Raw genomic sequence first — 25,341 nt, 5'->3', positions numbered from 1 at the left:
GTGCCCTCGCGGTCTTGTACAACCACCTCCACAGCACACAGTGCAACCCCTTGGCTGAAATCAGGTCAAAATGTCTTTTTTAAGGTCCTCCGCCTCCCTTAAAGTCTCCAGGAGTGGTTTGTGTGGCGAAGCTTTCTGCTTCACTATTCTGTCCCTCTTTGTATGGATTGAGAAACTACATCGAGTCCTGTCACTATCCTACAGTAGATAATCTCGTTCTAGACCAATGGGTTCTGTTCCGTATCGCTCCCACGTACTGTCTACTTTACCTTGCACCTTCATGACAGTCCTGTCATCAGCAGGGCGCTCCACATGATCATACTGTCTTGAAAATCATTCATCAATGTGCATTTCTTGTGAGATTCTCACATCAGATATCATTCTCACATCTTCGTTATTCATCAGTCTTCCACATTCCAATATTACTATACACGTTGTCTATCTATGTATCTGATGATGTGATTATTACACGAAAGTGCACCTGGGAAATTAATGTGTTTCATTTCCCCGTGGACTCATAGGAATATATATATATATATATATATATATATATATATATAACTTATGAACATGTGGTGACGTAAATTTCTGTTTTTTTTCTTTTAGCCAGCATAATACCTAGCAACTCAGAAACATTTTATTTCGGTTTTGAAACCAATATATTTCGGCTTGAAAACTTAGTTTTCATATTGAATACGAATCTGGGGTTGAGTGCCATTCATTCCTGTAAATAATTGAGTGTAAGGAAAACAATATGACCATTCCTTTCAGAATTATTCGCTATTTGTTAGCCAGAAGTAGAATTATGAAATATTTGATATTATCATTTCAAACAGAAGAGCCTTTGATTACGTTCTGTCACAAATTTGAAAGAAAAAGATGTTTGGCCTGAAACTTATCCTGCTACCCTTCTGTGGGGATCAAATTTGCTTCAAAACCTCAGGAAAGAAACAATTTCTTATACTAAATACGATTTTAGGAAAAGAATGTTGTTTGGGAGTCGTAAATTCTTGTAAACAAACATTTAATAGATCGCATAATCAAAACACTTCATGACAACCCATATCATTTCTGTTTGGTATCTGTCAGCCAGAGGAAGCATTATATTCCATCATTACAAAAATACAAGTGTTACATCATGTTATATTCCGATTCAGAAAAAAAAAGGTTTCTGGCCAAAAAAAAAAAAAAAAATGCCCAGGACTATTCACAACCTGAAATTTGTTTTGACTAATTTCAGTCGGAAAAAGATTTGCTTCAAAACCTCAGAGTATAGACCCTATACTTCAAGCCGAAAACGATTCATGGATTAATAATAACGTAAATGAACTACGTGCAATGGCTGAGTTTCCAGCGATGCCGTGACAAGTTGCAGTAAAACACACGTCAGAAACTCGCCGCCGTGAGCTTCCTGGAACGCGATGGTCATTGCAAAAACCTCTTGCATGTTTGGCGACTTCAGTCACGGGCAAGATATGTTTCTTCAGTAGACCAATCACATCTATATTTCATACTCATTTTTAGGTGCTCGATGAAATGTTTTACGTTCATATCGGACTGCGGGACGTACAGAAAACATGTTATTCACATGAGTGTATACATATTTACTTACTTGAATTTGCCCTCCTACTCCAGGGACGCCTTTTGTTGTACCTCCTGGAGTAGTCAGGAATCCAGCCAATTTCTACGTGTGGGAAAGTAAGTGTGTAGTGATGTGTTTATGTTTGTGTGAGGTGACCCTCTTTAAGGATAAGTGTTTAGTGTCTTAAGTACGGAAGATGCATCTTGGGCATGAGGGGTCTTTTGGGTAGAAATGATTGGTATCCAGACCGCAGATGAGAAAATGCAATTCGCATGTGTCTAGGGAGTGTCATTTCAAATGGGTGTATGTCTTATGGGGTGGCGATTATAAATGCTTATCGGAGCATTTCCGCGCGTTTATTTTGTTTGTATTAAGACTGTTAGTGGCAGGGCAAACTGTTAGTATGAGTTGTTGAAGTGTGAGGCAGCGTTAAATTTTTCATTTCTGCTTGGGGTTTGGCGGTTGATTATGGAGTAATGAATGAATATTCATAAAGTCTTTGCATATACAGATACATATACACCTATAAAAGTTTATATATATATATATATATATATATATATATATATATATATATATATATATATATATATATATATATATATCATGATTAATACTACAAATCCCCAGTAATCTTTCTATGGGGGCCACTGCAGCTTTGGGGCTGCACTCCTAAAAGGAGCAGGGGAATGATAGTCCTCAACGAAACTTTACTTCTTCCCGTTCATTCACGATGACACAACATCACTGAAAACATATCTGATGCTTCTCCAAGCCTATCTGATGCTTCTCCAAGCCTATCTGATGCTTCTCCAAGCCTATCTGATGCTTCTCCAAGCCTATCTGATGCTTCTCAATAAATAAAAGATTATCAAGATCTTCATTGCTGACATCGCAGTACAAGCGTTAGCTCCCTCTTGCTCGAATCCACGAGTCAAGTTCCTCAACTTCCACCCTGGCGATTGATTTGATGAATAACATCTCGTTCAAGGTTAAGTACCGATGGTCTGGGTGAAGAAGGAATAGCAGGGACCAACATCAAACACCAACCTTCCTGGAGGACCGAGAGAGATTCCTCGGCAAGATTTCCAGTGTGTGTCGCTCATGTTTGTCTAATTTCGGTTTATTGACTTGACCACCATTAAGACTACCCGTAGGCTTTATCTGAGAGAACAATAATGATTAGAACTCCCACGCTGTTGGCGACGAGAATGGATGAAGGAAGCAAGTATGGATATGTACATGTGTTCATGTGTATATGTCTATGTATGTATATGTATGTACACATTGAAATGTATAGGTATGTGTATGTGCGTGTGTGGGCGTTTATGGCGTTTATGTATATACATGTGTATGTGGGTGGGTTGGGCCATTCTTTCGTCTGTTTCCTTGCGCTACCTCGCTAACGCGGGAGACAGCGACTATCATAATGATTGCCCCAGTACCGTTCACCATGAAAGAATCATGATGTTACCAAGAACCTCTCTAAAAGCTGCGTCCAGTAGCATGTAGAAACATACACATGCATGCCTCTACCCAGGTAATCACTTCACATACACATGCATGCCTCTACCCAGGTAATCACTTCACATACACATGCATGCTTCTACCCAGGTAATCATTTCTCCTAGATCATCATGTCGGCTCAAATGTCTCGTGGTCAACGTATTTTGGCCAGAACAGCCAGCCATTCTTCATACTTTAACATTGGCTATGAAAACATCAATTACTGTAATTGTTTTAACCGGAAGCTATCAAGCTCCTTGATAAATCAAATACTAGCCATTTCCTGGTGTCAATTTTTAATTTTCAGGGGGGATGTGCATGGAACAGGTGTGGACGAGACTGTCTCTCCATACATCCTGATACCCCAGACTGTGAATAAAAGATACATTACATAAAATTTCGAGTCTACAATAATGGTGGTATTGGTGTGTGAAGATATCAATATATGTGCTGTATACTCATCAATGGTGTTCAAGGTAAATGGCTGCCATCACCTGTGTTAGCAGTCGTATAATGTATTTAACATACGTGAATATGAGGTTATTTAGAGGGTTACGGGGTCATCTTACCCCTCCCATCCCTCGTACACGAAAGGGGAAACATGAGAAGCGCGCGCACCTAGCTCACCCACCTATCACAGTCCTTCTTGTATAGTTTGCCAGAAAAGCTGACCAATGGATAGTTTTCTTTCAGCCTATGGTGACGACACTGGACCAGCGTTAGAGGCTCGGCCAATGAGCGTCGTCTGACTCCTGGAGGTGGCGTGTCGCTATCATAAGAAGGTGGCAGGCGCTACCAGCCAGAAGCCTGTGGTGCAGCCGTCACCATCGACACATCTCCGAGGGGACCTGCCCACCTTACACACTCCTGTCGTAAGATTCTGTTAGAGTTCTTGTTCTGTTCTCTGTATTCATCGTAGTCAGTTAAGACTTCAAAGGAGTGATTTATCGCAATTGCCAAAAGCTCTAAATTCGTGAAAAGAAAAAGGCAAATACGATCTGATTGTCACGCCAGTTGTATTATTCCTCGCTAGCACCTGTGGTATTAGAAACCTTCATGAGTGACATAACACTGTCATGACGCCTGAGAGTCGGTACGGGCGTTTATCCTTGGATTATATCAATATGACTTTCCCCCGGACGAGGGGACTGATAAGTCTCACTTGTCTAGGATGCTGTGTGTGTGGGACGTCAAGAGAAAACAGGATCCTTTACCTCCATGACGTGTCTTGCTTAAGGACAGAGGGTCTTCTGGAATAGGAATGTTCAGAAATCTTCAGAGATCCTCAGTGCTACAAGGCAGCACTGCCTCTTGGCTATATTCATGTGGCATAGAATTCTTTGGAATGATTCCTCAGTGTGAATAAGTACCCCTCTCTCTCTCTCTCTCTCTCTCTCTCTCTCTCTCTCTCTCTCTCTCTCTCTCCCTCCCAACTTTTGAATGTTTGTAGAATTGAACGATTCGTTGGTTGAAGGGATCTCGAATGCGTTCTGATGGCAAAGGATAAAGCACTGAGAAACACGACGCTCCACCACCACCACCACCGCAGTCACAAACATCGCTTTTCGAACAGCTTGACGAGAGGAAGCGATGAACTCTGTAATTGGCTAATCCGGACTTGCCTCTGGCTATAACGTACGAACACTGAAGCTTCTCCAAGCCTATCTGATGCTTCTCCAAGCCTATCTGATGCTTCTCCAAGCCTATCTGATGCTTCTCCAAGCCTATCTGATGCTTCTCCAAGCCTATCTGATGCTTCTCCAAGCCTATCTGATGCTTCTCCAAGCCTATCTGATGCTTCTCCAAGCCTATCTGATGCTTCTCCAAGCCTATCTGATGCTTCTCCAAGCCTATCTGATGCTTCTCCAAGCCTATCTGATGCTTCTCCAAGCCTATCTGATGCTTCTCCAAGCCTATCTGATGCTTCTCCAAGCCTATCTGATGCTTCTCCAAGCCTATCTGATGCTTCTCCAAGCCTATCTGATGCTTCTCCAAGCCTATCTGATGCTTCTCCAAGCCTATCTGATGCTTCTCCAAGCCTATCTGATGCTTCTCCAAGCCTATCTGATGCTTCTCCAAGCCTATCTGATGCTTCTCCAAGCCTATCTGATGCTTCTCCAAGCCTATCTGATGCTTCTCCAAGCCTATCTGATGCTTCTCCAAGCCTATCTGATGCTTCTCCAAGCCTATCTGATGCTTCTCCAAGCCTATCTGATGCTTCTCCAAGCCTATCTGATGCTTCTCCAAGCCTATCTGATGCTTCTCCAAGCCTATCTGATGCTTCTCCAAGCCTATCTGATGCTTCTCCAAGCCTATCTGATGCTTCTCCAAGCCTATCTGATGCTTCTCCAAGCCTATCTGATGCTTCTCCAAGCCTATCTGATGCTTCTCCAAGCCTATCTGATGCTTCTCCAAGCCTATCTGATGCTTCTCCAAGCCTATCTGATGCTTCTCCAAGCCTATCTGATGCTTCTCCAAGCCTATCTGATGCTTCTCCAAGCCTATCTGATGCTTCTCCAAGCCTATCTGATGCTTCTCCAAGCCTATCTGATGCTTCTCCAAGCCTATCTGATGCTTCTCCAAGCCTATCTGATGCTTCTCCAAGCCTATCTGATGCTTCTCCAAGCCTATCTGATGCTTCTCCAAGCCTATCTGATGCTTCTCCAAGCCTATCTGATGCTTCTCCAAGCCTATCTGATGCTTCTCCAAGCCTATCTGATGCTTCTCCAAGCCTATCTGATGCTTCTCCAAGCCTATCTGATGCTTCTCCAAGCCTATCTGATGCTTCTCCAAGCCTATCTGATGCTTCTCCAAGCCTATCTGATGCTTCTCCAAGCCTATCTGATGCTTCTCCAAGCCTATCTGATGCTTCTCCAAGCCTATCTGATGCTTCTCCAAGCCTATCTGATGCTTCTCCAAGCCTATCTGATGCTTCTCCAAGCCTATCTGATGCTTCTCCAAGCCTATCTGATGCTTCTCCAAGCCTATCTGATGCTTCTCCAAGCCTATCTGATGCTTCTCCAAGCCTATCTGATGCTTCTCCAAGCCTATCTGATGCTTCTCCAAGCCTATCTGATGCTTCTCCAAGCCTATCTGATGCTTCTCCAAGCCTATCTGATGCTTCTCCAAGCCTATCTGATGCTTCTCCAAGCCTATCTGATGCTTCTCCAAGCCTATCTGATGCTTCTCCAAGCCTATCTGATGCTTCTCCAAGCCTATCTGATGCTTCTCCAAGCCTATCTGATGCTTCTCCAAGCCTATCTGATGCTTCTCCAAGCCTATCTGATGCTTCTCCAAGCCTATCTGATGCTTCTCCAAGCCTATCTGATGCTTCTCCAAGCCTATCTGATGCTTCTCCAAGCCTATCTGATGCTTCTCCAAGCCTATCTGATGCTTCTCCAAGCCTATCTGATGCTTCTCCAAGCCTATCTGATGCTTCTCCAAGCCTATCTGATGCTTCTCCAAGCCTATCTGATGCTTCTCCAAGCCTATCTGATGCTTCTCCAAGCCTATCTGATGCTTCTCCAAGCCTATCTGATGCTTCTCCAAGCCTATCTGATGCTTCTCCAAGCCTATCTGATGCTTCTCCAAGCCTATCTGATGCTTCTCCAAGCCTATCTGATGCTTCTCCAAGCCTATCTGATGCTTCTCCAAGCCTATCTGATGCTTCTCCAAGCCTATCTGATGCTTCTCCAAGCCTATCTGATGCTTCTCCAAGCCTATCTGATGCTTCTCCAAGCCTATCTGATGCTTCTCCAAGCCTATCTGATGCTTCTCCAAGCCTATCTGATGCTTCTCCAAGCCTATCTGATGCTTCTCCAAGCCTATCTGATGCTTCTCCAAGCCTATCTGATGCTTCTCCAAGCCTATCTGATGCTTCTCCAAGCCTATCTGATGCTTCTCCAAGCCTATCTGATGCTTCTCCAAGCCTATCTGATGCTTCTCCAAGCCTATCTGATGCTTCTCCAAGCCTATCTGATGCTTCTCCAAGCCTATCTGATGCTTCTCCAAGCCTATCTGATGCTTCTCCAAGCCTATCTGATGCTTCTCCAAGCCTATCTGATGCTTCTCCAAGCCTATCTGATGCTTCTCCAAGCCTATCTGATGCTTCTCCAAGCCTATCTGATGCTTCTCCAAGCCTATCTGATGCTTCTCCAAGCCTATCTGATGCTTCTCCAAGCCTATCTGATGCTTCTCCAAGCCTATCTGATGCTTCTCCAAGCCTATCTGATGCTTCTCCAAGCCTATCTGATGCTTCTCCAAGCCTATCTGATGCTTCTCCAAGCCTATCTGATGCTTCTCCAAGCCTATCTGATGCTTCTCCAAGCCTATCTGATGCTTCTCCAAGCCTATCTGATGCTTCTCCAAGCCTATCTGATGCTTCTCCAAGCCTATCTGATGCTTCTCCAAGCCTATCTGATGCTTCTCCAAGCCTATCTGATGCTTCTCCAAGCCTATCTGATGCTTCTCCAAGCCTATCTGATGCTTCTCCAAGCCTATCTGATGCTTCTCCAAGCCTATCTGATGCTTCTCCAAGCCTATCTGATGCTTCTCCAAGCCTATCTGATGCTTCTCCAAGCCTATCTGATGCTTCTCCAAGCCTATCTGATGCTTCTCCAAGCCTATCTGATGCTTCTCCAAGCCTATCTGATGCTTCTCCAAGCCTATCTGATGCTTCTCCAAGCCTATCTGATGCTTCTCCAAGCCTATCTGATGCTTCTCCAAGCCTATCTGATGCTTCTCCAAGCCTATCTGATGCTTCTCCAAGCCTATCTGATGCTTCTCCAAGCCTATCTGATGCTTCTCCAAGCCTATCTGATGCTTCTCCAAGCCTATCTGATGCTTCTCCAAGCCTATCTGATGCTTCTCCAAGCCTATCTGATGCTTCTCCAAGCCTATCTGATGCTTCTCCAAGCCTATCTGATGCTTCTCCAAGCCTATCTGATGCTTCTCCAAGCCTATCTGATGCTTCTCCAAGCCTATCTGATGCTTCTCCAAGCCTATCTGATGCTTCTCCAAGCCTATCTGATGCTTCTCCAAGCCTATCTGATGCTTCTCCAAGCCTATCTGATGCTTCTCCAAGCCTATCTGATGCTTCTCCAAGCCTATCTGATGCTTCTCCAAGCCTATCTGATGCTTCTCCAAGCCTATCTGATGCTTCTCCAAGCCTATCTGATGCTTCTCCAAGCCTATCTGATGCTTCTCCAAGCCTATCTGATGCTTCTCCAAGCCTATCTGATGCTTCTCCAAGCCTATCTGATGCTTCTCCAAGCCTATCTGATGCTTCTCCAAGCCTATCTGATGCTTCTCCAAGCCTATCTGATGCTTCTCCAAGCCTATCTGATGCTTCTCCAAGCCTATCTGATGCTTCTCCAAGCCTATCTGATGCTTCTCCAAGCCTATCTGATGCTTCTCCAAGCCTATCTGATGCTTCTCCAAGCCTATCTGATGCTTCTCCAAGCCTATCTGATGCTTCTCCAAGCCTATCTGATGCTTCTCCAAGCCTATCTGATGCTTCTCCAAGCCTATCTGATGCTTCTCCAAGCCTATCTGATGCTTCTCCAAGCCTATCTGATGCTTCTCCAAGCCTATCTGATGCTTCTCCAAGCCTATCTGATGCTTCTCCAAGCCTATCTGATGCTTCTCCAAGCCTATCTGATGCTTCTCCAAGCCTATCTGATGCTTCTCCAAGCCTATCTGATGCTTCTCCAAGCCTATCTGATGCTTCTCCAAGCCTATCTGATGCTTCTCCAAGCCTATCTGATGCTTCTCCAAGCCTATCTGATGCTTCTCCAAGCCTATCTGATGCTTCTCCAAGCCTATCTGATGCTTCTCCAAGCCTATCTGATGCTTCTCCAAGCCTATCTGATGCTTCTCCAAGCCTATCTGATGCTTCTCCAAGCCTATCTGATGCTTCTCCAAGCCTATCTGATGCTTCTCCAAGCCTATCTGATGCTTCTCCAAGCCTATCTGATGCTTCTCCAAGCCTATCTGATGCTTCTCCAAGCCTATCTGATGCTTCTCCAAGCCTATCTGATGCTTCTCCAAGCCTATCTGATGCTTCTCCAAGCCTATCTGATGCTTCTCCAAGCCTATCTGATGCTTCTCCAAGCCTATCTGATGCTTCTCCAAGCCTATCTGATGCTTCTCCAAGCCTATCTGATGCTTCTCCAAGCCTATCTGATGCTTCTCCAAGCCTATCTGATGCTTCTCCAAGCCTATCTGATGCTTCTCCAAGCCTATCTGATGCTTCTCCAAGCCTATCTGATGCTTCTCCAAGCCTATCTGATGCTTCTCCAAGCCTATCTGATGCTTCTCCAAGCCTATCTGATGCTTCTCCAAGCCTATCTGATGCTTCTCCAAGCCTATCTGATGCTTCTCCAAGCCTATCTGATGCTTCTCCAAGCCTATCTGATGCTTCTCCAAGCCTATCTGATGCTTCTCCAAGCCTATCTGATGCTTCTCCAAGCCTATCTGATGCTTCTCCAAGCCTATCTGATGCTTCTCCAAGCCTATCTGATGCTTCTCCAAGCCTATCTGATGCTTCTCCAAGCCTATCTGATGCTTCTCCAAGCCTATCTGATGCTTCTCCAAGCCTATCTGATGCTTCTCCAAGCCTATCTGATGCTTCTCCAAGCCTATCTGATGCCTTATCCATGAACAACGAATCAATATTAAGAAAAACTATACACATGAGCACACGTGTAGAAAAATCCATCTTGAATGACATGTGATGATAATTCTAAATCAAAATACTTACAGGTGACGGCAAATCGATGAATCAAACCAGCACAATACAGCATATATATATATATATATATATATATATATATATATATATATATATATATATATATATATATATATATATTTGTGTGGGTGTGTTCCCTCGTATTTACATGATACATATCACCACCACTTGCTTTACCAAGTGAATTGCTTTTAACTCTTACTTTCAATAGCATGTAAAGTATCTCTCATCTTAACACTCGAATCGCATGTTAGATTATAATGAAGGTCCCGCAGGACCCAAGGCAGGGCGCCAATGGTCTCAGAGCCTAGCACCGGAGGCCAACAAAGCTCTGCCATCTTTCCTGGTTCAGACGGTGTTTTTCCTTTTGCATTGTGGTTATGCATCAGGTCAAAATCGTAACTACTTTATATAGAGATCAGTCAAAGCAGAAGGTAGTTCTAGAAAGTAGGAAAACCACCATAGATAAAAGAATAACTGAGCTAAATAGAAAGGATACATGACACCACTCGTCTGGAAGTCAATAAATGCTTCACACACCAAACGTTAAGTCAACATTTCTTGGTTATTTTGTTGGACGTCTCCGACCTACGTCACATGTTTGATATAGAAGATAAACATAGAACTCTCTGTTGAAAACACTTAATTATGTGACGAAATTTTTATCGCAGTAAATTACACTGTAATTAGATAACAACACAGCTATACATTTCCACACCACAAACAACACGTGAGCAGTGGAAACTCAGCTATTTCAGTGAAACAGTATAGCATGATATCAATCGCTCTGTGCCAAAAAAAAAGGAAAAATATTACAGAATGAATATCATATACGACAGACGTGAGGATATACTTCTGGGCATGTTCGTTTGTCACAACGTTACCACCAAAAGAAGAAAAAAGGAAAAATACGACTTACATTAAGAATTCTTCAAAAATCATGTTGTACGGACGGTATTATGTAACTGACTAAATATGAAAGTTCTGCGAGGTCAAAGCGACGGGGGAGTTATGGCTGAACATGAAATATATATATATATATATACATATATATATATATATATATATATATATATATATATATATATATATATCGATGGTTTCCCAAGGGACCTCAGATCCCTGCGAGAGAGAGAGAGAGAGAGAGAGAGAGAGAGAGAGAGAGAGAGAGAGAGAGAGAGAGAGAGAGAGAGGCTCCAGTCATCCACTGATATTGATAGTACACAATTCTTCCCATAGATTTACCATTTCTCATCCTAGATCAACACACACACACACACACACACACACACACACACACACACACACACACACACACAACACAGTTCCTGTCGGCAATATATATATATATATATATATAAGGAATGAAACAAAAAATATGTATCCAACAATCCTTCCACACAAACCTACGTCATAATCTGCAGACGCAACGTTTCCTTTTTTTTCTCCCTGGCTGCTTTATTTCTCTCCATAAACAACCATTTGACACACAAAAACTATCCTCCCTTATGCAACCCTAGTCTTACAGGTTTATTTATTTTTCTCGTTCCATATCGTCCATTCCTCAATACCTATACACTGGTTATCTTATTCTGAAGTCGAGTCGGCTCGAGACAAAATGAACCAATGTGGGTTGAATTACATTGGTATTATGAGTCTGTCACTGAAATTCATTGGTTCGTTGTATCAACATCTGCTTCGTTCAACCTGGGGGAAATATCGACGTAAGACAGGGTTGTGGTGTTTATAATCGCTTGAGACAATCGTCTAATTTCCAGTCATATGTATTTTGTCTCGATACCATTCGTATGTCATTATAAAGGTTCATTGTTCATGAAAGCTTCGTTGTCTCGCTGAGAATTACAGTAAAGATAGGTTTAATTACGTTAATGTTATGCTACTTACTCCTTGCTTGAATTGGACGTTACGTAAAGGTAACGTCGTAGCGTTATGATAAAACGTTACTTTTCCATCCTCATAACGTTCGCGTCACTGACCCTTTGTTAACGCGGATGACCCGAGGTCGCTGCTCGTGAGCCGATGAGGAGAGTCGCAGGCGTGGACGTATGACGTAGGTATGTTATAACGTCGGGTGATGCCGGTAGGTAGTATGCTAGAATACTAATCTTTAACCACAAGCGACGGTGCCCTCGACCACCAACCGTCCTGACAAACTTTTCGGATTGTAGTCGACATTAGACATAATTGAGAGCAAATAATAAGAGACTTTTGGAAAGTAGGAAAGAACCTTTGGATTATTTTCTTTTTCACAGAGATACACGTAGCGGTGTGCATAGTATATGGGTGGAAGGGGGGAATATCATCTAGAAATATAGAAGAAATAGAGTAAGAACTGGAATATCAATTCTGTAGATCTCAGAATCAGTCTAGAAATCACCAGAGCCATTCTATCTGCCAGTCCACCACATGCCGAGGGTCACAACAAGATCAGACCAGCCAAAGAAAGACCAAGATATGGGGAGTGGACCAAAGACGATCATGCCGTGGACATTAAGACGATCTTGTAGGAGTACATTAAGACATCTCACAGGAGGACACAAGAGAAAATAGTTCTATTACACTGAGGGAACCCAAAGTGGCTTTTCTGATTGATTTGAAGAGGAGGCCTTGCATCATCCAGCGGTACAGACATGGCTGAAACAGAGGGAGTCTTATTTTCCCCAGGACCGCCATGGGGCGCCATCGGACGTTCAGACCGACGAGGACAATCGAGAGGGCATGGTTCGTGCTGATGTGGCTAGAAGGGGTGGCCGTGCGTGAGATTGCTGCTAGGACTGGCATCAGCGTGACGACGGTCTACAGGTGGATCAGACGGTGGCAGCGAGAGGGAAACATCGACACCAGACCACGTAGTGGCAGGCCACTTAAGACGGTACGGACGAGTCATGTTGTAGGCCTCGGCGCCACAGCCACCGCCTCCGCTCGACACCCGAACCCCATGACGTCTGGCGCTCACACTCAGGCCTGCTGTATGGGAGGCACACTGCCTCACTGTATCCAGGAGAGAGGTCATCCCCACACTGCACCCTCCTGCACTGAGGTTTTAGGAAATCCTTATGATATTCACTACGATCCTCAGTTTACAGAGGACCAAGTGGCCATTAACACGCCGGGCCACAGGTACCTGTTTTTAAACGAACAGAAACCAAATCCTGGAGCTTGGCTTTGTTAGCAGAACCAAAAATATCAAATACTGTGACAAGAGAATCATGTCTAACATACATACATGTATTACATGCATACATACATACATCATACATACATACATAAACACATACAAACATCATACATATATACATAAACACATACATACATCATACATACATGCGTTATACATATACACATAGATAAATCATACATACATCATACATACATACATACAGTTGGGTTAGTTGTGAGTCTGGTGGTCTCTCCGGGACTCGAACCCCGGACTTTGAAATTGTTGGGTCACAACGCTAATCAGTGTGTGTGACAGGTGAGCGATTGCGGGTAAAAATGCATGGATCTTGGTTATTTTTATGTTTATATAATATCTACATGTCATTGTTATGTGTTTACCTATTTTTCATGCGTATATTTAATCACACACACACTCACACACACACACACACACACACACACACACACACACACACACAGCATCAGGGTCATGGAATCAGGTCCCAGAAAAACGGTGATGGGTTCAGGGGTCTTAGGGAGGAGACGTGGTAATAAGTCCCCTGGAGAACATGAAGAAGGTTAAGGTCCTGGGAAGGAGGTGTTCAAGGATTAGGGTCTGGAGGAAGACTGGAAGGGGTCGTCAGAGTCCCAGGGAATACGTATAGGGCAAAGGTCTAAGACACACTGGAAAGGTTGAGGTGTAAAGATACTGGAATGACAGTGGCGATCAGTATGTAAAGAATGAGAATCGTGGGATGAAGTCTTTAGGAAGACATAGCGAGAAGGGTTTAAGTAAGAAGAGATCCTGGAGAGGAAGAGGTGGTCAAAATGGTTTGGGAAGGAGAGGTTAGGATATTAGGGTTGACCTTGAAGATCAGGGTCACAGTGAGGACGTTGGATGGAGAGCAAAGTCTTGTCTTTGGAGATGATTCAGAGGGATAGTGTTATGGGTGAGTATTTCCTAGATAGATATGAGGAGTCAGGATCAAGATAAAGAAAGAAGGAGGAAGATAAGGGTTGGAACTCGTGGGAGGCACAGAAGGGATCAGAATCCTTCGGAAACATTCATGGAAGACAGCGAGGATCAGGGACTCTTGGAAATACACGGGTATAGGTATAAACGAAGAAGGATCTCAGATTTCCAGCTAAATACATTCGTCATCAATGATCCACCTAAATCACTGTGTTGTTAGCTAAGACATGAACCCATTACGGTAAAAGAAAGGGAGTTAATGACCATGATTTAACTTCATTAAAGTGTATGGTATCATTGACTCGTACTGCATGTCAATCTACGTGTACAAAACACCAGCTATAATAAAGCAAATTGGTTGTTAACTGTGTATTTCTTACTGTACCACCTTCCAGCGAGCGCTCAATCACTAGGGTCCGTCCGCACACAAGCGAACGTTGTCAACACACGCAGGTCTGGAACACCTGGCCAGACCTCTTTGTTAAATAGCACTTTAACTGCTGAGCTAACAATCATCAACAAAGAACAGAACGAAATCATGCACACACACACACACACACACTCATGCTATATATATATATATATATATATATGTATATATATATATATATATATATATATATATATATATATATATATATATATATATATTTATGAATATAATACATGACGGTGAAACCCACACAAGATAGATGGAGAATTAAGGAAACTACACATCGGTCCATACTCTCGGACGCTTTTCACGACACTGACATAAAATATCAGGAACGTCAAAAAGAAAAACTTCGTCAAAATAGTAAAGTTGGTAATACAAGGCAAAGTCACTAGAAAAAATTGTGTTGTGGCCAGAGTAGATTCTTTACACAAAAAGCAATGTGGATGGATATCCTAACTTCTCCAGTTGGTATTCTAATTGTGTCTAATTTCAGTGCTTTACATAAGAACCAATTACGATAACCTAATACCTTTCCTTAATTGACATTTGTAAAATTAAATGATACCAATTAATCCGAGTAATAAAAAACGAATCTAACATAGCAACTAGCAATGAGATTAACCAAAATAATTCACCCATCTTGTAAAAATCCCTCCTGGATCTCGCTCAGACTTAATCCTACGTGAGTATATTAGATGATGTCACGTTCTACCTCGGCAGAGTGACTTCGAATGGCAGTGACATCAGTGACGTTGATATTCGTGTTGATGCTGACGCTGCAACTCATGCCCGTCATTGCCCAGCTGCCTCACCCTAACTGTAAGTTCTTTTGTTCCCGTAAAAGAAACGTTACTGAGATTTTTTTCCTTTAACAATTTCAAAGTGAATGAAAAGACTGGAAATAACCAGAGCCTCCTCCTCGCCCTATATATATGGAAGAGTGGTTGATAATGTACATGCTATCATTAATCAAGTCTAATTCTAACTATGAAGTCTTGTTATCGAGGAAAATTGTCATATTCTCCTTCACTGTCAGTTGTTGGAGAGATGTTGGGAGCAGCAGGCGGGGCGGTGGAGGCGGTGCTGGCCAGAGAGCGGCGAACCCAGTGCTCTGTCATCCTCCTCACAGACGGCACCACCTCGGCCACAACTGTCTTCACGGTACGTCAACACTGCCTCACCCTGACACCCTCACATCACCTGTGTCCTGCTTTGTATTGTATCACCTTCCCACACTCGCCTCTTACCAGCATCACTCTCCACACCAGGTCTGTGCTTCACAAACTGTCATTATATCACTACAGGAGCTGGGGAGGCAGCAGCGGGCCTCCAGGGGACTGGCGGTATTCGAGGTGCCAACAGAAGGCAAGACGCCAAACTTGATGCGGACGCAGCTTTCCCAGGTGCTCGACGAGGCTCGGCGGGTAGGTTACCAGCAGTTCTAGTGAGGGCAGGCCACGGTGCTAGTGAGGAGAGGCCACTCTACCACTGAGGGTAGACGACACTGGTGGTAAGGACAGGCTGTAGTACTAGTGAGGATAGGCCAAAGAGCTATTAAGAGAAGGCTAGACTATTAGTGAAGGAAGGCCACACAGCTAGTAAAGGGAAGGTCACACTACTAGTGAGAGCAGGCCACACTAATAGCAACCTATGAACGTCAACAGCTGCGGTATGTGTCGGGGTGCGTGACGTTGGTGGTGGTGAGCGACGACCCAGCCTTCCTGACCGCCTCGGCCGAGTGGTCCCTCAAGGGCCGCCTCCTGACGTGGTCCAACAAACTCCTGGCCGTCACCCGCCGACCCCTTCAGGACCTGCCACACCTCTACACCTCCTTCTCCATGATGAACGCCATGTTGATCATCTTGGACACCTCCTCCGCCTTCCCGAGGTAATTTCCACCTGCCACGTTGCTCATAATGAACGATACCGCAAGTCATCTTTCCAGGTAATGACAAGACGCAAACTTAGAGTTTACGCTACAGTAAGGACGCCTGCAGAGGCATGTGTGTGACGGCGAGAAAGAATGGTTGCATCCACACTCGGCTGGCAAGTACTGTTACTCAGTTGTCGACGACGTAATACTACGAAGGTTAACATGATCATGTAATTGACAGGACACACACACACACACACACACACACACACACACACGGTGACACTGGCCAATCCCACTTTTACTTTTATCGAACCCATAGCGCACTAAATGATCCTTCTTACGTAAACAAGTTGATATTTGCGAAATCATATATCCGTGATCAATTCAAGCTAATCTGACGACTGAAAACCGTGATATGAGTGAACTTTGTGTGGCAACGATGACAGGAAGAGAGAGGGTTTAAGGGAGACAAACATTGGTCGGAACCGTTAGCACCTACCACCAAGGGGGATGTGGTCAGTGTTTACAGTCATAAAACACTGTCGCTTACCCTCGCAACGTTCTCTATGTAGCGTGGGAAATGTATCTCAAATACCAGTACTGGAGGCATTAGGTAGGTCTCCCTGTACCTTAACTCAGAAACATCGACGCACCTTCTATCCCGTAGTACACCTGTGACAACCCTGCCTGCTGATCGTCCTCACCGCTACCTACACAAAAGGGGAACTTGATGGGAAGATTGTTATAGAGGGATTATGCAAGATCATTCTTGGTCCCGCTCACACCCACCGACCCTATAGACGCTAGAAGCCCTTGGCCATTCCGAGTAATTCCAACCATCAGCTAAACCTCGTCTGACGGTTCATAGGGAGGCTCCTGCATTATCCCAGCCACAGCCACCCCCAGAGGTCCTCAGTCCCCGAACTGGACACCACAACCACGTCTTTGACTCCCACCCGTTCAGTGTTTCGGGGTCGCAATTTACTTCACACTAACACCAAGCATGTTTACGTACATTTTCATGATATTCACTGTAACTGAGACAAAAGAAAAATTCTTTTTGAGCAAAATGGTCCTAAAAAGCTTAATAGACTTTTCCATATATAGACATTGAAGAAAAAACATTTCTACATGGAATCATGATGATACACAAATTCTTTAACATTCATAAGTAAATATGTATAACTTCTATGTATTTTATAGAATATATAACAATTCAATCACATTGTCTATACAATTAATAACAACTGAAGCGCAAATAAAGAGGATATATAAGGCGCAAACAACACCCACTTGAGTTCACTCGAGTCTCGAGGTCTCGTTCAGAGATTCACTTCTAGGGTTCGTCATGTGAATTGTTTCAAAGATGAATCCCTTACCTTGTCAAGGTTATCCATATCCTCTGCAAGATTTCTTTATCCTGATGGATTGCGCTATAATTTTTCGCCTCTATTTCGTGCCTCTTGTGACGAATGTTCACGATATTCATGACATCAACATCTGAATGTTTACACTTTCTAAATGGTGCTTTACGTACACTAGTGGAAGATGTTTTTGGATCGTTAGCCATTGTTCTTACATTCACTGGTATGCAACGAGTCTTCACACGTAGCACTGAGGGTAACACTACCAAATAACGGTTTTAAAACAACTGTAAACACAGACACACTGGCTACATCCCTGAAGCGCCAGTGATCTGGGTGAACTAAAAGTTGGATCCAAGGAGGATGTACCAAGAAACTGTGTGTATCCCAGATTACCAGTATTTTTGAAGAGTTGTCAAAAGCTGCCACCAGCGCCATCTTATCGGTAAGCTTGTAACTTCTAAAGGAGAACGTGTCGAGAATAGCTAGAGTAAACTTAACTCTAGCGCTACACATCACACATAACGTCTACATTAGTAACTGTAGAGGGAAATGTATAATTTCTACCCGTTGTTGACACCATTAACTTTCTGCCTCTCAGAACCTTTTGAAGACTGTTGGAACTTCATTTGACTGTGTGTAGATCCTATTCTTCCTACAGACAGTGGGTGTCTCCCATTCTCGTAGACTTGTGTCATAATGTATGCCGTCATGCTGAGGAAGCAACTAGAATAGATCCCAGATATCGCTTCTATGCAAGATTAGCATCAAACCAAGCTGGAAGGTTCTACTTCCTGGATAGATCCCCCTTGGAAATCGTGTCACGAATATTACATTAAAGATAAATGGCCTTCCCAGGATCAGTAATCACACCAAATGAATAATTAAAGACACTTGAGAAGGAAGTATCCATAAATAGTGTGTACAAAACACGGTACAATTATGTAAATTATTCAACAGCTCTTTTAAAGACAGGCTAACAACCCGGATCTAACAATCCTAACCCCAACAAACGTGAAGAACACAACACAGAACAACAAATATTGTGTTACAACTCATGATACCACATAGTCCGTGAGAATCTCATACCACAACATAGGGGAGAGGGACCACATCCCAATATGAACCATATGATTCTCATGGTCCATGACACACACTAGAACCACAATGCTGTCATACCTTCTCGTGTATAGTTCTAGTTTTTAAGACCAAATTTTAGGCAGAAAATCGGGGTCGATCTATACATGGGAAATAGTTTCGTTAGGTTGAAATGCATGCATGATGGGAGGGCTAGGAGCAACTTTCAGCTTCAGACATGAAATATATTTACGTTACTGCCAGTAAACAATGAGAACGTAGAATATGTACCAGTTAGTAATGAAAAGCTGTGCATTGCCTTCAGCAGATGAAGCTCACCAACAAACAGTACACTAACTTACCTTACAACGTGATCTCAGTACAAAATAATTTCTTTTCATAAATCTTGTGCACCAACCATGACTCGCCTTAAGATCTGTGATGCCTAATTTCCTTGCTAGGCAAAGATTCGGATTGATCCTCGGGAAACACCTTATCCATTCTCTTTGTTTTCACTGACGTACTTTGCCACTTCAACTTCGAACTGTTGTCACTTGTTATACTTTCCTCTGTTCGCACATTTGCTTTTTGGGAATATGCTTTATGTTGTGGAGGGACCTTCCTCCAGTCTCTAACAGTTTTTTTTTTTTTTCCGGATGCCTTAAATTACCTTGCACAGTTGTTAGTCTGCTCTGCATATTCAATCATTTGGAGCTTGAACTTTGCTGTGAACTTGTTTCGTCTTGAATCCATGCTGAAATGATTGTGGGTCAAGCACGTCTACACTACAAGAAGACACTATCTGAACCAGCCGTTACACTTTATTACTCATGATGATGCAGGTCCGGCCACCTACACACAGCTGTCAGTTTTTTAATTTTCCGTTTAAAATTTTAAGTTACCAAGTTTATCTTTCCCCAAATTGTTTTATAATACTGTAGGTTAAACAGTTTACTATAGTAGGAAATATTGTGCAAACCCCATAGAAAAGAAAAAAATGGAGACACTTCAGTTTATAGGGTGTAGTGTTTTTTTTAGTAAGGATTTTCTGAAATGAGTTTTATATGCCATAAAATATGGTTCTTTATTACCCTGATTTGTTGTTCCATTACCCTCAAATGCTTTTGAGTCGACCTATACACGAATATATACTGTACATATATATATACATGACTGGACACGTGGATTGGATTGATCTCTCGTCAGGTGTGTAGTGTACCTGTGCCTACCTTACAGTCCCCCGGGAGAAGAGGCGCTGGAGGTAGCTACTTGGTCCCCACACCACAACCTGACCTTGACCTCCGACCTCCAGCTCTTCCCTGAAAAGTTCCACACGTAAGTAACACAAGAAGGCAAACCTTCCCCTTGTTGCTGATTATGGACATTTCAAATGATCTCATTATAGGCATGAAAATCCTTCGAGGTGGGAAATTTAGCAATAGCTGCTGAGTTCAGGGTCAAGATATCAGACGTTTCTCTCCATTGCAATCTTTCCAGTGCTTCATAGGAAATGTTTTCGACATTTACGGTACAGTATCACTCAGAAATATGTTCATTCTCCAAACCTCAAAGTTAACCTGATTTGATTAACTCAAAGGCTACATTAGACCCGAGATTGTACACCTCACACTAAGAAGTAGTCATAGCTATATTCAGACATATTATCATGGCTCCTTCCTGAGGAAGGTCTGACCGAGACGACGCAAAGGAAAGAACACTTTTACCAGTATATGGTCGAAGATATTACAACATTTTGTTATCCAGTGAACGTCCATTATATAATTAGGTTAATGTAATGTTAATGAACAGGTTACCGTTAACAGTTAAGTGATTGTAAAGGGACCCTCTGGCCTCAGGATCCTCCACAGACCGAGGCTGGTGGTGGCAACAGGGGAATTCCAGCCTCACGCCGTGATCAAGCCAAGTGAAGCACCAGATCGAGAGATTTACGAAGGACCGATGCACCGACTCCTCCACCTACTCGCCCACTCCCTCAACTTTACGTAAGTTGCTTCGTCCTGAGCTTACACAGAGGATGCTTAGCATGACGGTAATGGTAATGATCATACTGACAATGATAACAGGGATCTAAATACCGTTAATCATGATAGTGATGATAATGATAATTATGATGATAATAATCATAATGATTCTATACTTGGTGAAATTTAGATACTTGTGCAATGGAATGACGAGATTAAGACACTAAGTCCCACGAGTATATAAACCTCTTGCCTCACATACACAAAAAATGAATCCATCTAGATGATTACCAGCAGGTTATTGCATGTACATAATTACACACGAAATGATAGTCAAAGGAACTCGAGCATTTGCATGCTATGTTATCCTCTTCGAGGTTAAGTGCTTACTACCACCACCATCACGCACACCACCACAGTAACATGTGAATATTCTGGTGCTGTGGCTGAGTAGAGGCTTCACAGTGGTTCCTGTGCAGGTACGATCTGCAGCAGCCGCCTGACGGGGTGTGGGGAGTCAAGCTCAAAAACGGGTCGTGGACTGGCATGGTGGGCATGGTGGTCAGACATGTAAGTATTGATGGTTGGCTGGAGGATATAGTGAGCAGTCTTGGGGTGTCCAGATGTACTGTGGGAGGACGGAAGACATGATGCTCTATGGAATGGTGCTCAGGGTGGGAGATATGGTGCTTGGGTTGGGCAGGGGAGAGGGAGGGTTAGGTGATATGAATGGCAATATAGGCAAGTATGGTGGAGAGGATAGCAGCCATAGTGGAAAGGGAGGTAAGCATGGTGAAGTAGGAGGCTAGTAGGCTGAGTAGCAGGTATGATCAGCAGAGGAGTGAGCGTGGTGAGGAGGTGAGCAGGTAATGATGTACTGTGGATAGGAGGGAATCTATGGTCAGTACGGTCTAGTATGAAGGACAGTGTAAGCAGGTGAATAAATAGGACTGGATCGTAGATATGACACTAAAAATCAATATACAGTATCTGATTTACCAATAGATTAAAGCTGCTACTTCTCTGTTATCGATATCTATCTAATATCTATCTATTTATCTATCTACAGGAGGTAGATCTCGGCTTAGGTCCCTTCGCTGTGACGTCTGTTCGGGCCGAGGTGGTAGACTACACCGCGCCTATCCTTGTGGACTACGGGAGGATAATGGGGGGCCAAGGGCAGCAGGAGGTAGACCCATGGGGCTTCGTGATGCCCTTCACGCCCATGGTGTGGGCGGTGTTCCTCGCGGTCCTCCTGGCGGTGATTGCCGTCCATGTGGCGCTCTTGATGCTACACTCCGGCCACCAGATGGTAACATTGCAGGGCAGCTGGCTGGTCGATACCTGCTTTTGCTACGTTCGTGTGCTCTTGCAACAGGGTAGGCTATCATCCTGGGCTGGGTAATACATACATGCATGTATATATATCGAAAAAGATCACAATGGCGTTCTAGCTACGCCTCTTCCTTGTGTATCAACTGACAATATCTATCTTGTATCTTCCTTGATGATGTGATTATTTCACGAAAGGGCACATGGGAACTTATCGTGTTCCATTTTCCCGTGGATTAGGCGGGATATATCATGCTCGAAGATATAGTTTGTTGCTATTTAGCTTTCTCCAATGAATTGTGGAAACTGATTACTGCTGACTTTGTAGTCCTTTAGAAAAGCAGCTTAGTAGCTTGGCGTCCTGCAGACACGTCGCTGAGCAACAGACGTTGGTGGGAGCGGCTGTTGCTGGGGTCGTGGATGGTGATGACGCTGGTGTTCGTCAGAAGCTACGCTGGCACCCTCATGTCCATGTTGGCCGTCAGGTACATCCCGCAGCCCTACCAGTCCCTCAGAGACGTGCTGGACGACCCGGCCGCAACCATGGTCTGGGAGGCTGACACTATGTATGTGCAATATTTCCGGGTACGTAACAAGTGTCCAATTTCGTAAAGCCATTATCTCAAATACCCAGCCACTGAATAAAGACGTTATAGATATTTTCCTGAAGCTTGACTGTAAGTGTATGTGTAAAGATAATATTATTGATCAGAATACCTTTAATGATGATACTACTACTACTACTACTAATAATAATAATAATGATAATCTACTGAATCAAATGCAGCCAAACGCTGAAAAAATATGTGTAGAAAAAGGATACAACACAAGAGAGCATTCCGACAGATCACAGAAACCTGAATATTCATATGCGAAAAATTGGAAGGAGTAGAGCTATGAAACGTTCAGTTTAAATCAGCATGATGCATTCTTTAGATTAACGACGCGACTGATCAAATTCTTGGTTGAATCAGACACTTCTGTAATATTGTTATTTCATCCTATACGTTATTCCTTCATTTCGATGTCGTAAGAAGGTGGTCGCAGACTCATAGTTTTATTCTCTCTCATTCCAGCCTTGGCCTCGTGGAGCAAGCAGTCTTCACTATGACTGGAGCCTCTGAGATAACCGATTGCCTCTTGTCATCATCCGTGTCAGTGAAACGTCATTCCTTTCATTCAAGGGCGTGGACAGCGGAACATTCCGGGAGGTGAAGGAGCTGGATGAGGCAGGACGCATCATCTACGTGAGGAGCAACGAGTACGCCCGCGTCAGGGACGATCTGGTGAAGCACGGTCGACACGTCTTCGTCAGCGAAGCCTTGACCGGGAAGGACCTCGTCGCTCAGTACTTCTCCATGGCAGGTTCTGTGTCGCTCATTACATTGACTTGTTAGTGGAGAGTCTCGCCTGCTGGGCTGGACTTTATGAAGAACATCAGGAAATAATTTTCTTATCATATAAGACCCGGCTCACATGACTCACTAGTGGTTCATAGGCTCTAAAAGTGGTCATCACTTCATAATGAAGTCTTATGACTGTGGAGCTGATAAACTTCAAGCCAGAAATTCCTCGTGTATTTTTCTTCATATATTCCTGATAGCATATATTCATCTGTATATCATACACGTTTTTTGACGACTGCAAATAACGAAAAGAAAATCTTTAACTGTGATGTTTCTGATGTAGAATTAACGAACATGTCTGGCGTATTTACAAAATCTCTCTCTCTGTCTGTTTCATGGCAGGTGAGTGTCATTTCTACCAGTCCAGAGAAATGTTCCTTCCCTTCATGTTCGCCATGATCGGCCAGAAGGACAGTCCCCTCGTGCCTGCCTTAAGTAAAAGGTAACCAATGGACGTCAGTGCTCGCACCAGATCACCTCCTCTATCACTTATTTCACTTATCAGTGAGCTAACGAGAACATTTAGTTATCTCTGATCTCAAAGATTCATGCAAATTCAGGTTTGTTAAAAGAGTCTTGGAGTAATTACTACCAATGATGAAAGACGAATTCAATGATATATAATCCAGGTCGTGATTTAGATTCAATCAAGTACGACAGATGCTAAACCAAGGTTCACACTCCTCTGAATGCGATCGCCTTACTAAGTTAGCTGTCCCGAAAATGATATATAAATGCTTTGTCCTTCCTTCCACGTACTGTCCGTCATGCCACGCTCGTCTGGCGTGCTACAGGATCAGGTCGGTGACCGAGGCTGGCCTCTACTGGCACTGGTTGGACAGCCACATCCCAAACTCCACCTCCTGCTCCCGGGCAACGAACAGGATTAGCGTCCAGTCAGCGCTCTCCGTCACAAACCTCTGGGTACGAAACCTATCAGTTGTATCTTGTTTTGTGTTCTTGCGAAAATAAAGCATTCAACTCCAGACAATAAGTGGGTCTGACTAACGGATGTACGTCATGTTTTCAGGGGATGTTCGTGGTGCTCGTTAGCGGCCATTCCCTAGCTCTCCTGCTGCTCTGCTTCGAGATCCTCGTTGCTCATCTTACACAGAGTGAAGACTCGACACGCACAGCGGCCTGACCATCGCCACAGCCGTACCACATATGAACCTCCCTCCTGACCCATCTACTCTTCGGATACGCAGCCTAACACTCGAACATCTTGGCCATCAACTGCCGCCACAGACAAGTCATTCATGTGGCAGAATATTACCTTTTTTTAAATAATCTTAGAACAGTCTACTGAGGAAGCTTATCAAAAATAGTAATTGTGAAATAATTCCTAACTATCCTCATAACATTTGTAGACGTCAATTCCTATCAAAGGACAGCCCAGTAAGGTAATAATGGGGTTTATGATATTCCTTGAAGCCAAAATCTCAATAGCTCACTTGGTCAGTGGACGTCAAACACCATAACTTAGCTCACAGCCAGTAACAGTATTACATTAGACGCCAACTCCGTCCAAACATACATGATAATGCCAACCTATTTACAATTTATTGTCAAACTTTTAATATACTTAATCTTGCATCACGTTCCTGAAGATGATCATAATGTATGGGCCAAAATATCTAGCTTCCAGAAGTATTCTTTTATTTCCCCAGCATGATGCTATATATAATAAATTATATATATATATATATACGATGCATATCAAATTGGCTAAGGTCATTTCTCAGTGGAAACATTTGGTCCTACTACACAGTGTGGCGTGGTGTGTGCAGCCTCCTAAAATCTAAGAACACGAGTATTAAGTAGTTAAGCCATTCAGAGAGCACTACACTCACCCCACGTACTATCATAACTCCTG

At 43.4% G+C, this 25,341-nt stretch overlaps 2 protein-coding genes across 6 annotated transcripts in view; one reads left to right on the top strand and one right to left on the bottom strand.

The window, feature by feature from the left end:
* LOC139760828 (renalase-like) overlaps window positions 1-17,990 on the bottom strand; it is a 41,369-nt gene extending 23,379 nt beyond the window's left edge. For 2 of the 5 annotated variants that reach the window (XR_011715411.1, XM_071684476.1), the window contains exon 1: window positions 17,684-17,990. Coding sequence is in view for 4 of the 5 variants with exons in the window: in XM_071684476.1 (XP_071540577.1) it covers window positions 17,684-17,701 (18 nt within the window). In the remaining variant the exon portion in view is untranslated. The remainder of the gene's footprint in view (window positions 1-17,683) is intronic. The other 3 variants (XM_071684478.1, XM_071684481.1, XM_071684479.1) reach the window with 2 other exon arrangements.
* On the top strand, window positions 15,476-25,105 carry LOC139760829 (probable glutamate receptor). The gene is made up of 12 exons (XM_071684484.1): window positions 15,476-15,589; window positions 15,733-15,852; window positions 16,093-16,316; window positions 19,952-20,080; window positions 20,602-20,748; window positions 21,207-21,297; window positions 21,797-22,106; window positions 22,427-22,644; window positions 23,244-23,424; window positions 23,808-23,907; window positions 24,260-24,389; window positions 24,496-25,105. Exons 1-12 carry the CDS (start codon window positions 15,476-15,478, stop codon window positions 24,607-24,609), a joined length of 1,878 nt encoding a protein of 625 aa, XP_071540585.1. The 3' UTR covers window positions 24,610-25,105.
* Window positions 25,106-25,341: the final 236 nt, after the last annotated feature.

Source organism: Panulirus ornatus, chromosome 38 (assembly GCF_036320965.1).
Source record: "Panulirus ornatus isolate Po-2019 chromosome 38, ASM3632096v1, whole genome shotgun sequence".
Classification (NCBI taxonomy): Eukaryota; Metazoa; Arthropoda; class Malacostraca; order Decapoda; family Palinuridae; genus Panulirus; species Panulirus ornatus.
This window is presented reverse-complemented; position numbering and strand designations above follow the sequence as displayed.